The sequence below is a fragment of the Strix uralensis genome, chromosome 1, assembly GCF_047716275.1.
Source record: "Strix uralensis isolate ZFMK-TIS-50842 chromosome 1, bStrUra1, whole genome shotgun sequence".
NCBI classification, from domain to species: domain Eukaryota; kingdom Metazoa; phylum Chordata; class Aves; order Strigiformes; family Strigidae; genus Strix; species Strix uralensis.
The window spans coordinates 64,301,551-64,314,798 of NC_133972.1; the positions used below are offsets into that span (position 1 = coordinate 64,301,551).

Below are 13,248 nucleotides of genomic sequence, written 5' to 3' on the forward strand. Positions count from 1 at the left end.
CCTTCCTCCGGAAGTTGCTTCTCTCTTGCAGCTGAACCAAACGAGGTCCCTTTTTCATCACTGAAGAACAGGAGAGTCGTCAGTGAAGTTGCTGGAGCCAGGAATGAGAAAGGCTTCTCAACTGTTAGTTAAGCATTTAGCTTTTCAAAGTGTGGTTCAATTTTCTCTTCAGTCAGCATTTCTGTGTTGTCTCACATGCATAATAGCTTGCTGCTGACCACTGTCTCTAACTTTATGTGTATAATATATATATAGCACATATGTCTTTATGATATCCACTGTGGCATAAGAATGGGTCATTTGTGGGATGACTGTCAACCCCAACATTGCACTATCAGCATTTTTTATTGTTAGGGAACACTTACGATTATTTTCAACCAAAAATAGCAGATAATAAAACCAAGCCAGGAGAAGAGTCTCTTTGTTGTCTTATTCTGTTCTTAAGCACATTTCTTGGCTTTTGCTGTCAGATTCGTCTGCTTATTGTGGGGAGCAGAGGGATACAGAACTTGAAATTACTTTGAAATCTCATCATCCCACCTAGATTTTAAGGGCATTGCTTCCAATATGCATGTTTGTCACTAAAGTTGTATTTTGTGATAACTGTGCCAGCGTGAATGTTAAGACTGCAGTAATTGTGTGTGAATCTGTTTTATTACTAATGCTCCTACTAGCTTATGAATTGCAAAATGAAGGCTGAACGCTGGGTTTGTATAGGGTTGACATCCAAGGACAGCTGAGGATTGGTGCGAACTATTTCTAATCCAGTGAGTTTTCTTCTTCTTTCCGAATAAATCTCCTAAGGCAGAATCAGTGGAGGACTGTATTTCTGTGGAGTTGTGGTGCTCTTTCAGTCTCTTGTGTTTCAGGGTGTTCACTAGGGAATAGTGGTATGAATCGCACTCTTCAGGTACTAGCCATCCCTAATGTATCACTTTCTTGGAGTAATTTCTGGCTTTATTCATTTTCTGTCATTCATTTTGTGACCCATTCAGTGCTGATTGAAAGACTAATTTATACTGAAGGTGATATTTTGTTCAGCCCCACAATGCGCATTTTAACTTCAACATCATTTAATCTGTTCCAATCCTGCATGAGAAGTGAGAAGCGGAAAAGAAAGAAGAACATGAAGAGGTTGAAAAAGAGATTTGTGATGTTCCAGTGAATCCTCTCTCCTCACATTTTTGTGGATGGATATGGTTGAACAACTTGATAGAAGCAAGAAGAAAGAGAAGCAAGAAGACATGAGAAAAGCACAAGTGGAAAGAAGCTTCTAAGGAACTTTATTGCCCCTGCTATTTTTTGTAAAAGTTACTGCTGAGATGTTTTTCTTTAGCTGAGAACTTATTAAATTTTAGGAGTGGTGTTGCCACACCAGACATCCTGTATTTGCTGGATCAAGTGCTGTTTTGCTGTTTTGAGCACAGCCAGATTGTGGCATATGTAAGAACGTCTCCATTTTTCACGTTATGAACTGAAATTGCTAAAGAAGTGAGTGCTGGAAACATATGCACCACAGTTAATTAGTAGGATGTGGGAAAACGATAAAATTATCATTTGGATAGGATCAGCTTATCAGTCTTCTGGGGTAGGTACTCTGAGCCTGAAAATATAGTGTTTTTCTTACTAGAAATCACCAATATGCCAACACTACCATCACCGTTACTCCTATTCCTGCTGTTTCATATTATAAGCTCTGGAAAGGTAGGATAGAAAAACATCACAAAAATGCCAGGATGTAATTTATAAGTAATTTACCAAGAGTTTGGGGGAATCTAGTGTGCACCTTTGGGACTGCTGAAAAGAAGTAAAATTAAACTTTCAGATTTTTCAAAACCAATTTAGTGCCAGCCTGACAGCTTCAGAGATTGAAATCTTTCTTAATGCACAGTGAAAGCAGCATGAAGTAGTATAAGAAAAGGGGATAAGGACAAAAACTCATTACAGTGAAACACTTGGTTATGATTATGGAAAGTAATTGAGCCCAGCTTGGAGTCATAAACTTGCAATTCTTTTATGGGGTGTGAGCTGGACTTGGACCAGATGGAGAAAGTGGTAGTTTGTATTTCCCTTTGAAAACGCAGGCAGCATGCTCTGTTCAACCAGCCTGCAAATGGTGTTTGAGCAAAACAGGCTTTTTGTTATTGTGCATTGCATCACTTGTAGTCTTGAGCATTTTTTTTAGAGCAAAGATCTCTTTTATATATTTCTCCGTGTGTTATTTTGAAATATTTTCCAAGTTTCCTATTTATATAAAATACGGTTGCAGTTGCAATCAGTCTGGTGTTGTGAGGCTTGTAAGCATCCCGGCACCACTAACAATGATAGAAAATGTTTCATTTTGCCAACATTGGTCTGTAGAATTTCAAAGAGAAAATTAGAAAACTTCCAGTTTAAGGAAATTTTTAAGGACAACAAGGCAGAGAAACGATCTATGTAAAAATGCAAACATGATTCATGCTTTACCTTTCTAAGAGTGGGTCTGAACTTTCTTTGAGCGATAACAAAAATGAAGGGAGTTTTGAACAAGGAAATTCTCAGCAATGAGGAAAGGGAAATACTTGGGTTTGCTGATCTGCAGTCAGATGCCAGCTAAAGCGTTAATTGTCATTAAGGGGATACATATTCTTTTCAGCCTTCCTGTTTTGTGCTAATTAAGTTCTTAAATTTCAAGGAGGAAACTACTGGGTTTTTCCATTTTCACACCAGAATAAGCCCTGATAGGACTAATTGTTCCCTGTTGCCTGCCCTGCACTCTGCTACTGCACTTGTATCTCAGGTTAAAGCTCCTATTAAAAGGGCAAGTGAGGAAATGGTTCAAAATACAGCATTTAAAGTATTTTCACCACAGCACAGAATTTACACCTCCACAAGATGGACGAATGAGTCTGTGTTTCAAAACTCTGACATCTGGGTCGGACGCCCCATGATGGCTGAGCTTGGTTGGTGCGATGACACTTTCTGTATTTCCTATCTATCTGGTGACCAAATCTGAACACTCAATCCCCAGTTCTACCTCATAGAACAAATCTTCACATCACATCCAGCGAAAGGAAGATTTTTGTTGTGTTTGTGCCTGAAGAGTCACACTGGGTGAGGTACAAAAGGTACTTTCGCCCTGAGAGATGGAGAACTGAAAAGCAAGAAGCATTGAGAAGAGGAAGCCCGGCCACGGATGGGGCTTTTTTGGGTTGGATTGGAGATGACTCCTGCCATGAGACTCCTCGCCTTATGTGGCCTTGTGAATTAGTGAAAAATACAGCAGAATGGGGTTTATCTTTTCTACTTTGTGCACTCCAGCCTCACTTTTTAAAAAAACACAGGTGGTTTAAGGGGATGGAAGGCTGCGATGAGCAGGGGAGGACATTTCTGGGTGGGTTGAGCACACAGGTGGGTGATGGGATAAAGGCAAGAATTGGTGTAAGGGAGATTTCTGGGAGATGTGGATCTTTTTTTAGTTCTAGAGCCATTTTTAGGCTCTTTTTTGGACTTGATGCCAGGTCATGGAAGTAAAACTGTCAAAGAAAGAGATGACTTGGGGCGAGAGGGTGGTGGGGCTGGAGTCAGGTTGGGGAGTTGTCATCATAAAGGCTGCTCTAAGGCCAGGAAATGGCTCAGGTCTGGCCAGCTTAGCAGATACTGCAGGACTACGGAAGCATGTCACACACATACACGAGTGTTTGTTTGCTACTTCCCCCCAGATAATTTTATTAAGATGCCCAATGTTTGGTACCTCTCCGAGTGAGCCTGCATATGGTTTTTGGAAGGGGACAGTGTTATCCTTATGCAGCTCAAGAAACGTAATATGCTATAGCTAATTTGTGAGACTTTAAAGAAGCTTGACGAGAGTCCATTTCATGGTTGTTTGGAAGGGATTTGTGTTTTCAATCTCCAGAACATAGATGTCCCCAAAGGAGCTCTTTGAAGCCCAGCTTTTTATTATTAGTTTTATAAGATCCTTCCACTGGAATCATTAAGAAGATGTAGTATCTGCTGTAAATGTGCTAGTATCTGTTAGACCATTAGCTGTGGGAGACAAAATGATCATACTTAAAGCATTTAGTGCTTTTTTAAACAAATTACTGGGAAAGTCAGTTGTTAAACAGCACTGTTTCATTTTCTGGTAGCTCTGTGCAGATACATCAGGGTCTTGCTGCTTTCCTTAATAAGGGGAAATGAGCCCTCCTGGTGCAGTGGCCCTGCTTGAAAAGGTCATCAGAGACTATTTATCCTTGGCCTCTATCAAAAAGGGGGCTGTTCCTGTGCTGAAGCAATACCAATTCCTATCTCATTAAAAGGGATTTAAATTTTTTGGTTTCTGATGACATTAAGTCATTCTCAGCAGTCCTTTGGCCACTGAAGAATGAGGAATGCTTTTCTAAGGAGGTGAAACTTGAGGTCCAGATTTCATTGATGTTGTAGGCAGCACTTCTTGTGTCTTTGGCCAAGTAAAGACTGGAAAGGGAACTGGATAACTGTCTTCAAATATGTCAAAGGCTGCTCCGGAGCAGAAGGGAACAATCTGTTCTCCATGTGCACAGTGAATAAGACAAGAAGCAGCAGGCTTAAATTGCAGGAAGGAAGATTCAGTTTTGCTGTTGGGGAGCTGGTTTTCAAATGGGAAGGCCTGTGAAGATCATCACTCTCATGAAAAGGGTTGGAAGCTGGCCCATGAAACTTCCTTATGTGGAGAGCCAGAGCTTGTCCCACTACAGCTACTGTCTCAGCTGTGGTAGCATGAGCATGGCATAATGAAGGGAAAGGAGAGTGAAGATGGAGCTTGCAGAGGTAAGTGTGGTGGTGTGATGGGGTGTGAAGAGCTTTACACTTCCTATAACTATATTAAAACAAATATTTAACACTGACACTTTCCCTTGCCAATCCTTCAACACTTCTCATTGCTCCACCTGCTTCTCCTCTGCGTTGGGTGAACAGTGAGCCTCAAGGGAGGGACTAGAGAAGGGGCTTTCTAAAAGCACTATGCTGACAGGATATTTTGCGCAAAAGATTGTTATTTGGTAAAAAGCACTGGGATCTTCACTTGCAGAGCTAGAAGGGGGCCACAAAGATGGGGGTGAAAGAAAGTAGGAGCACAAGTCAGGAGAGGAAAGGCTGGGAACAGCCTTAAATTAATTGTTGTGGTTCCTCACTTGGATATCAGTGAGAGCCTTGTCTGGAAGGTAATTAAGTGTCTTGTTAATAATTTGATTATTTTGGTTGCTAGATGGAAGAACAAAGGTGCCCTCTTTCACATTCTCCATAGGGTAGACTGAGGGAAGTCCCTGGTAGCTGAGGATGGCAGAGGAACCTGCTGTCATCTCTGCAGCTTCTTTTGGGGTCCCTGAAGTCCTGAGACATCCTTGCATTGATGCCTTAGAAACAACCATCTTTCTGAAAAACCTGAGCTTGTAAGGAATCTTTGTTGATAAAGGTCTTTCCTGCAGTATTCATGGCTGATTTTTCTTTTCCTTTCTAATAATAAGTCCCAGGAGCAATCATGGGCACAAAGAAAAAGGCATGCTTCTTTGTAGAGGAAGAAGGTGATATGACCTTTAATTCCTCCTGGGAATTAAAAAGATAAGACTGTCATTACTCATATAGGGTTTGATTTTTGAAAGATCTGAGCTTCAAGTTCCAGTGATGTCCAGAGGAAAGCCTGGTGCTCTGTGACTTTAAAAAAAGCTTTTGATTTAACAGAACATTTACTATAATGTTAGGAAAGTTGGCTATGATAGTTTGACCATGCCGTGGTTCATGCTTGCACTCCTTTCCAGCTGCTCAAGATCTAGCCCACGCTGATCAACCCTTTCCTAAAATAAACAGCTCTAAATGTACAAACTCAGAGCCTAACATAATACACCCCGGCTGGTTGGGATGAGCAACAGCCCCGTGAATGTTTGTCTCATTGAAAAGACCACGAGGTGGATTTCAATTGTGTTACAAACAGCTGTCCCGGGTGCCTTTTGCTTTGCAGACAGCAAATTTGAATGGAGCCATCTATGCAGAGCATATAGATATGCATAGCACGGGGAGGACATGTCACTAGAGAAAGTCCAGCCCATCGCTCCGGCTACAGTTTCCAGAAAGTATCAGCCTTCTTTTTATGAATTGGCAGAAGCTCGTTCCCATTAATCCATTAGTCATTAGTTGTGGAGGGCCAGGCGTTTCGGAGCTCATCAACAGGCAGCTGGACTGTGCTGTCGCTGCGAAGACCCAGGACACATGAATCAAAATAGTTGGGTGATGTCATATCATGGTGTGAGTGTGTCCGGGACGCTCACTGCCAGGAATTGTCTGTCCAGGGGTGGTTTCCTTTTACAGCCTTTTTAAAGAGTCATCATGCTGAGCTGCACATGACAATTCCCTTCAAGAGGGCTTGTGGCTCCTTTGCATAGTATTTTTTATACGAGGGAGCTTATCAGGTGGTTCCTGACCTTTTCTGCATGAGTTGATCTGCTGGGAAATGTTGCTTCGGTCTCCGAGGCTTCTGACAGCTGACGGATAAGAGCTCCGTGGCAGCAGTCTGGGCAGACTTTGAACTTCTCCCCGTGTCCACAGATACTTGCAGACGAGTTAACTGTACGCTGGAATTAAGACTGGAAGTGCCTGTGTGTGGGGTTTGGCCACCAAGTGCCTCGGAGCTGAACTGCCAGCGAGCTGGACTATTTTTGCAGCCACTATTTTTGCAGTTCTGGAGCTTTATTTTCCTCCACCTGGACGTTTGGTGTAAGCGACACCTTGCCTTGCCCCTTGTGCTGCTTTTTTTCTTCAATCCTGGGCATGACTGACAGCTGCTGCCGCGTGAGTGCATGTTGCAGCTCATGAAGCGTTTTGGTAGCTTTAGAGGGAGCAAGAAGAGAAAGGAGCAGTGCAAAACCTCGGAGAGACGCCAGTCTGATCCTCGTGGCCTGTTCGGTAGGGACCCTCTGCATTACCCGTCTGAAAAGGAGGGACATGGGTCTTTGGGAGAGGGCAGCGACTGGGGGATAGTGAGTAACTGAGCCACAATTTTGTGCTTCCCAATTTCATTGACTGAATCGTGCATTTGTTGCATGGATGTTATTTCTGTGTTGGTTTGCACCAGAGATGAACATCTGAGCTGACACCTGTAACACACATGAGATATAAGCTTTAAGAAAAGAGTGATAGCATAGAAAGCTTTACAGTAAACTCTATGAAATACATTCAAAAGGGGCTGTTGACTAATGTCACTTTAATTGAAGAGTAGTAACTAAATGCTAAGTTAGGGCTAACACTGTATATTGAAAGATTAATTTAAGTAGAGAAAAATTGCATATCAATGCATTTAAAAACATGTCTTTCTGATACTGCAGTTATCGATATAATTGTGTTTGAGTTGCAGTTAGGGACCATTCTCTGTTAATCAAAACATTTTCCTGGTCACTGAGTATTAACTCCAGTGCAGATGCTGAGCTGTGTGTGTCAGAGAATATCTGTGTATCACATAGGGATCAGCTGGCCAGGAGACAAGGATCTGGCTGTTCAACAGATCAACAAGATCTGGCTGTTTTTCTTAAGCGTAGTGGAGAAATATAATGTTTAATGCATTTCCTATGTGGACTAACAGTAGCTGTTTTACAACTCTGTGGTTCCCCAAGACCATGAGTGCTGCTGAGAGATTCTGTCCTGTGACTAAGAGGTTTAAAACTGATGTTACACTGAATCAGCCAGATAAGGCACAGTTTAGAGAGGCTGACTTGTATAGAGGGTAGGCAAGGCTCTTTTTTACCCTCTGTTGATCAGGAGTCACTGCGTTAAATTCAGAAGAATGACGAAGGTATGAGCAGTGTTGGACCCTATGGACAGTGTGGAGAGGTACATACAGATTTAGTGATGAGGAGTTGCAACTGATGGATGGGTGGCTGCCCAGAAAGCTTGATTTTCTATTATTTAATGTTCTGCAATTTATTTAGTGGTCGGTTGTGTTGTTAAGGTGTCCTTTTTGCACATGCTTCTCTTTTTGTTCCTGTTTTGTACAGTTAAGTGTTTTTAAATCTGACATACTGTGCCTTGTTCTGCATTCCCCTAAACCCGAGGGTTTGTGCTGGAGTGGTAGTAAGGTCAAGGTGATGTGAATGAGATATGACCCAGGTTGGAGCTTCACAGAGTCAGCAAGATGCACAAAGACAGGTAACAGAGTTTATGCAAGAAGAGGGGTAAATCTAGATTACAGATTGCCCAGGTGTAAAATTTATTCCCAAATTTCTAAGTAAACCCCCTAAATTCTCACCTAGGCAGAAACACCTGTGTGATTTGTTGATTGAGTGATTTATGTCACTTTGAGCCACTAATTCACCCTCTTCTTGTGGTTTCATCAATGAAATGGGAATAGCCAACATCTGCAAAAGGATTTACTGCTGGAAGCACCATAGTGTTGCAAGTCTGCTTCCTCGGAGTCTAACTCTAAACCCCGTCTTTATCTTCCTCCACGGAGAAAATAATTTGTCCTTCACCAAGAGTACTGGCTATATGAACTGTACTCTTTATGACAGAGTTATAAAAGAAAGTTGAAAGTGTAATGCCAAAAATGCCAAAAAATGTGTCCCTCCTTATCCTCATTCCCATTAATCCAGCTCTGTAGCCCACTCCAGTGGTACACAGTGGGCATCAGGCAGAGTTTTCTGCACAGTATTTTCTCTACAGACTTTGCAGATGCCATTATTGTAAGAATGTGACCAGGTCAGCTCCCTGCATCACATTTCCGTCATGAACAGAGAGCTACCAAGTCACGAGAATGGGAAAAAGTAAACGGGATGTGTCTCGGTTACTGCCTTCCTTGGATGCTCTGCCATGGGGATTGCCTCTGCCATCCCAGCCGAGACTGGATTCCTGTCAGGAAACAGGTTAATACACTTGCAAATGTCTTCCCACCACCACCCCCAAATGACCATAATTATTTGCAGGGAAATCTCTAAATAAAAGCTTTGCATTACTTTCTAGATTTGATCTGTATCCTGTAGTTATTAGGCCTTAATAAGCACTTTCTGAGCAGCTCTCAAAGGGACCACTGGCACTCAGCAGGTTTTATGATCAGTATTAGTGGCATACCTGAGCATTGGTAGCAACCAGACTTGGTGGCTCATCAGGTTCGATCATACACTGGTGCATCCCCTTTAGTTGCCATCTACCATCAGGGATGAGAAATGAATGACAGCAATCCAACATGGGCTTTCCCACCCTGCTGTCCCAGGGTGGGTGTGCTGCCACTGAAGCCTTCTTGTTGCTGAATGAGCTTGGACTGTATTCAGAAAGGGGATCTAAAGGGAAAGAAGAGGAAAAAATCCCCTGATGTCCCACAGAGGCGTGCTCTGTCACCTGGACTAGCTGAATCTGGAATTTGTGATTTTTCTTGGTCAGTGTTTTAAGGAAGAGTTCTCCGGTCATTGTAAATAGGATTGGGCCAGCGCAGCTTCTCATCTTCCCAGGGTTAGATACCATCAGGCCACTACAACTAAAGTTATCAAGTAGTCCATTCTTCTGTGTATCAGTTGAACTAAACCCCATCCTTCCTCTGCACTAATGGAGAGGTTCATATCCTCATAGAAAGTGGTGGGTGGAATTGCCAAGGATGGGCATCTCTGTAATACCCTGGTTTTGGAGCCTTACAGTCCTTTTATGCCAAGTGAACAGCAAGAGGGGATCTGAGTATAGCCAAACAGAAGCAGAGAGCACACAGAGTGGGGAAGGAGGAAAGCATGAATGAGCACCAGGAGAAAATGAGGGCAGGGAGAGCTGTGGGGCAAAGGCAGAGAGCCCCCAACTTTGCTGCCAGAGAGGAGCAGCCAGCAGAGAGACTCAAAGCTTGAGCTATCCGCCAAACAGCAGGGAAGCTGATTTACACAATATGATTTTGGTAGGGCTGAGGACTGGGATTACCCAAAATCTGTCCAACTTCTGGATCACCACCACAGAGTTTCTTCCTTCCTTGCCTGTGCCGGCTTGGTGGCAGCTTCTCTGCCTGCTGGGTCTTGCTGCGGCCCGGTGTGTTGTAAATAGATAGGCTCTGTGGCATTTCTGAAGGAGACAACTTTTTGACCCCAGCAAGGCTAATTGCTCTGCCCTTTAAAGGACACCATCTATTCCATGAAGGATTGAATGACACATGCAAAAGGTATAATGTTAAAAGTGTTTCTTCCCTACCCGAACCATGAGTGCCCCGCGAAGGAACCATTCTGCAGCACATGTGGCTGCTGTGACACCAGGCTCTGCCTTGTGCCCAGGCATTTAGCCTCAAACTGCTCATTTTGGAGGCTTTTAGCTGCATGGAAATGCCCAGGAGCTTCTCCTTACCCATGCTACTCCTCTTAGGATTTGTTGCTGTGGATTTTAATCAGCAGGGGCCAAAGCTGAGCCCTGACAAGCTGGGTCCAAGGGACTCCAAGCAAACCTCAGTGCTGCCGCTCGGCCCCTGACCTGTCCAGCCTCAATAACACTCCTGAGCACAATTTCCCTGCCAGTGGTTATAATTAGGTGCAAATTAGGACTAAACTAAGAGTGAGCCTGATGAATGACTCAGGCCCCAATACGTACAAGTGCAAACACGCTTCAGCCCCACCATGTACATGAATCAGGCGGTCCCGGTGCGAAGGGCAGGGGCTTGTCCCTGAGTCACTCCATAACTTGCTGTAGGCACGCTGGTGGCACTCAGTGCACATGTTTTATCCTGTGTCCCTGCTATCTGCCATGGGATGGAGGACTGCTGAGGCTCTAGAGCAGATCTGGGAGGTGCCGTATTTTAGAGTATCTTTAAATATTCAACCCAAGAGGAAATGTCTTCCTCTCTCAGTCAACAACTCAAGGGGCTTCTTCCATTTCTTACCATGGTCCTTCCCAGACCCCTGGAGTTGGAGGTGAATGTGGATCATGTGTCAAGCAGAGAAATCGTGTTTTTCCTTCCCGACAGCAGAAATGTGGTGACTGCATCAGTGATCACCACCTGGAATTAAAGTGCCATAGGATGTGACCAGCTGAGACAGCAGTGCATGGGCAAGGACTTAGACCAAGCCAAAGAGCAGGTGGTTCACAACCTCTCCAAGTGCAAATGGAAGCCCGGGGGATACTTCAGCCTGGCTCACATCACCATTTATCAGCTCTGGCCAGGTTGCGGATAGTTGCACTGAGAACAGAGACAGAAAATGTGTGGGAGGAGGATGGAGAAGTGATTGCGAAAGGAGACAGGACTTGATCTGCTCCTCCAGCCTGGGGAGCTGCAGCTTCACCCCAAAGTGTGTGATGCTGCTCGTGGGAGGACCAGAGCTGAGATATGTATTTTTCTCTTTCTGGTGGGGTGTTTCTGTTATGAGGCAGTGGTGGGAGAAACCATGGCGAAAAAATTTCTAGAGAAATAAATGACAGTGAGGGTGTCACTGCAAATTCCAGTGGCTGACATAAACAAACTGAAAGAGCAAAATCCTGTTGCTCCTGAAAAGCAGCTTAAACCCACTATCATCAGAGACTGGGCATGAGAAACTGAGACCACTTTGATTTGTTAATGATTTTCTCTACTGGTTTTCATGCTCTGTTGAACTGACAGTGATTTTAGAAAATGTGCAGCCCTGGCTGATCAGTACCGATTAATCTTGCACTACACAGAGCTCTGAGACCTAGAAGCTGTGAAATTTCTATGGTTAGTTGTCAGGAAGGAGAAAAGTGCTGAGGAGCCCAACTAAATGTTTGAGACTTTTTATTTTGCCCTTTTCTGCTTCCTTATAGTCACTGTGCTGGTGCTTTCTGGCACATCCCAGCTTTGTACACAGCTTTGAAGTATTCTGAATGGGGGGAAAGGACCGTGCCCATGAAGTAATAGAATCAGCAAGTCTTTTCAAGGAGGTACCGGTAGATTCAGATAGTAATAAACCCCAGAAAACCTCCACTGACTTGGTGGAAATTGAAATGGAGGTATATTGAGCAGAGTGCTTTGCCCTGGGCTCTTCCCTTGCTCCCTCCCTGGTGCAGAGTCCAGCAGCATCCTTCCTCTGCAGCCCTTTGTGGGCTTGAAGAAGATGTAGACTCTTTGCTCTTGCACCGAGTTGTCCAAGAATGCAAATTCTCCAAGTAATTTATTTTCAAAGAAAGTTATGTTTGTGTGAAGGGCAGGTTATACATGTGAAAATACAGTATGTTCTCGAGGCACAAATTTACAGATTGGTGCTGAAAATTAATCTGCGCAACCGACTCTTCTTCCCAGTCCTGCTCCAGGCAACTCTGTGCATCTCATCACAAAGTTTGATCAAAAATACTAATATAACTATAAATGACTGCATTACTCAGCATTGACATGGTGTTGTCAACAACATGGTGGGTGAGACCAGCAGGGCCAGCCTCCCTTTTGGCAGGCTATTTTACAAACTGTACAGGTTTTTGGCAGGGAAAGCTCCCATCTGGGAGGACTCCATGTGGTTACAGTCCTTGTTGGTGCTTGTGGGTGCAGGTATTTGCCCCCCAGGCGCAGCAGCATCATAGACACTTCAGTTTTTTACTGTCTTAAGGATACTTTCATTCTGCTGTTTTTCAAATAGTGTCATCTGGAACAGCAGGATGAATGTTATTCCTGAAAGACAGAGGAGAGAAACTAGAAGCAAATCTTGGGATTGAATCTAGGTAAAGCTGTGAAATGCAGGTATGAGGAGGGGTTCATTGAGGTGGAAAAGGAGAAACTGAGACAGAAGGAAGCCAGGCACTGGCTGTGAGTGAAAGTGGATGCAGACACTGCCTATTTCTGAAAGTAGATGCTATGTATATATTTATCCAGCTTTCCTTCTTCCATCCTTCACTTCTGATACCTTCAGGTACCAGGTCACTTCTGATATGTATGTAAGGCTGGAAAATTATTTTGGTTGCCTTGTGATATAATTAACTATCATCTGATTCATTTTTGAGGTGAAAAGAAAATAGTGTAGATACGATTTTCATACATGACATCTCAGCTTAAAGAATGCAGCCTGGAGTGTTTTCATGCTGAATGCTGGAGGGTCACAGCCTACACGCTAAAAACCACTGGAATTACTGATTTCCATGCATGATCAAAATTGCACTCTCATCCTTATTTCACCAGGTTTTTTAACTCCTTCTTTCACTTGTACTCTTCAAGGGCTCTGACTTTCAGAATATCTGTATGAGAAGCTGTTATCCTAGTCTGACTTTCTACTTGATTTGAATGTGCTAAGCTAGACCACAATTTATTTATACTCCCATGCATCTATATTACAAATGCTGTTGCCAGGTTTT

The 13,248-nt window shown here is 43.5% G+C and overlaps 1 protein-coding gene across 3 annotated transcripts in view; it reads left to right on the forward strand.

The window, feature by feature from the left end:
* PRKAG2 (protein kinase AMP-activated non-catalytic subunit gamma 2) overlaps positions 1-13,248 on the forward strand; it is a 222,529-nt gene that overhangs the window by 99,435 nt on the left and 109,846 nt on the right. Inside the window, exon 1 of one of the 3 annotated variants that reach the window (XM_074869153.1) lies at positions 6,419-6,915. The exons of the other annotated variants lie outside the window; for them this stretch is intronic. Within the exon in view, the coding sequence (XP_074725254.1) occupies positions 6,810-6,915 (106 nt within the window). The 5' untranslated portion in view covers positions 6,419-6,809. Of the gene's footprint in view, positions 1-6,418; positions 6,916-13,248 lie in introns of those variants that run through there. 3 annotated transcript variants of the gene reach the window in all.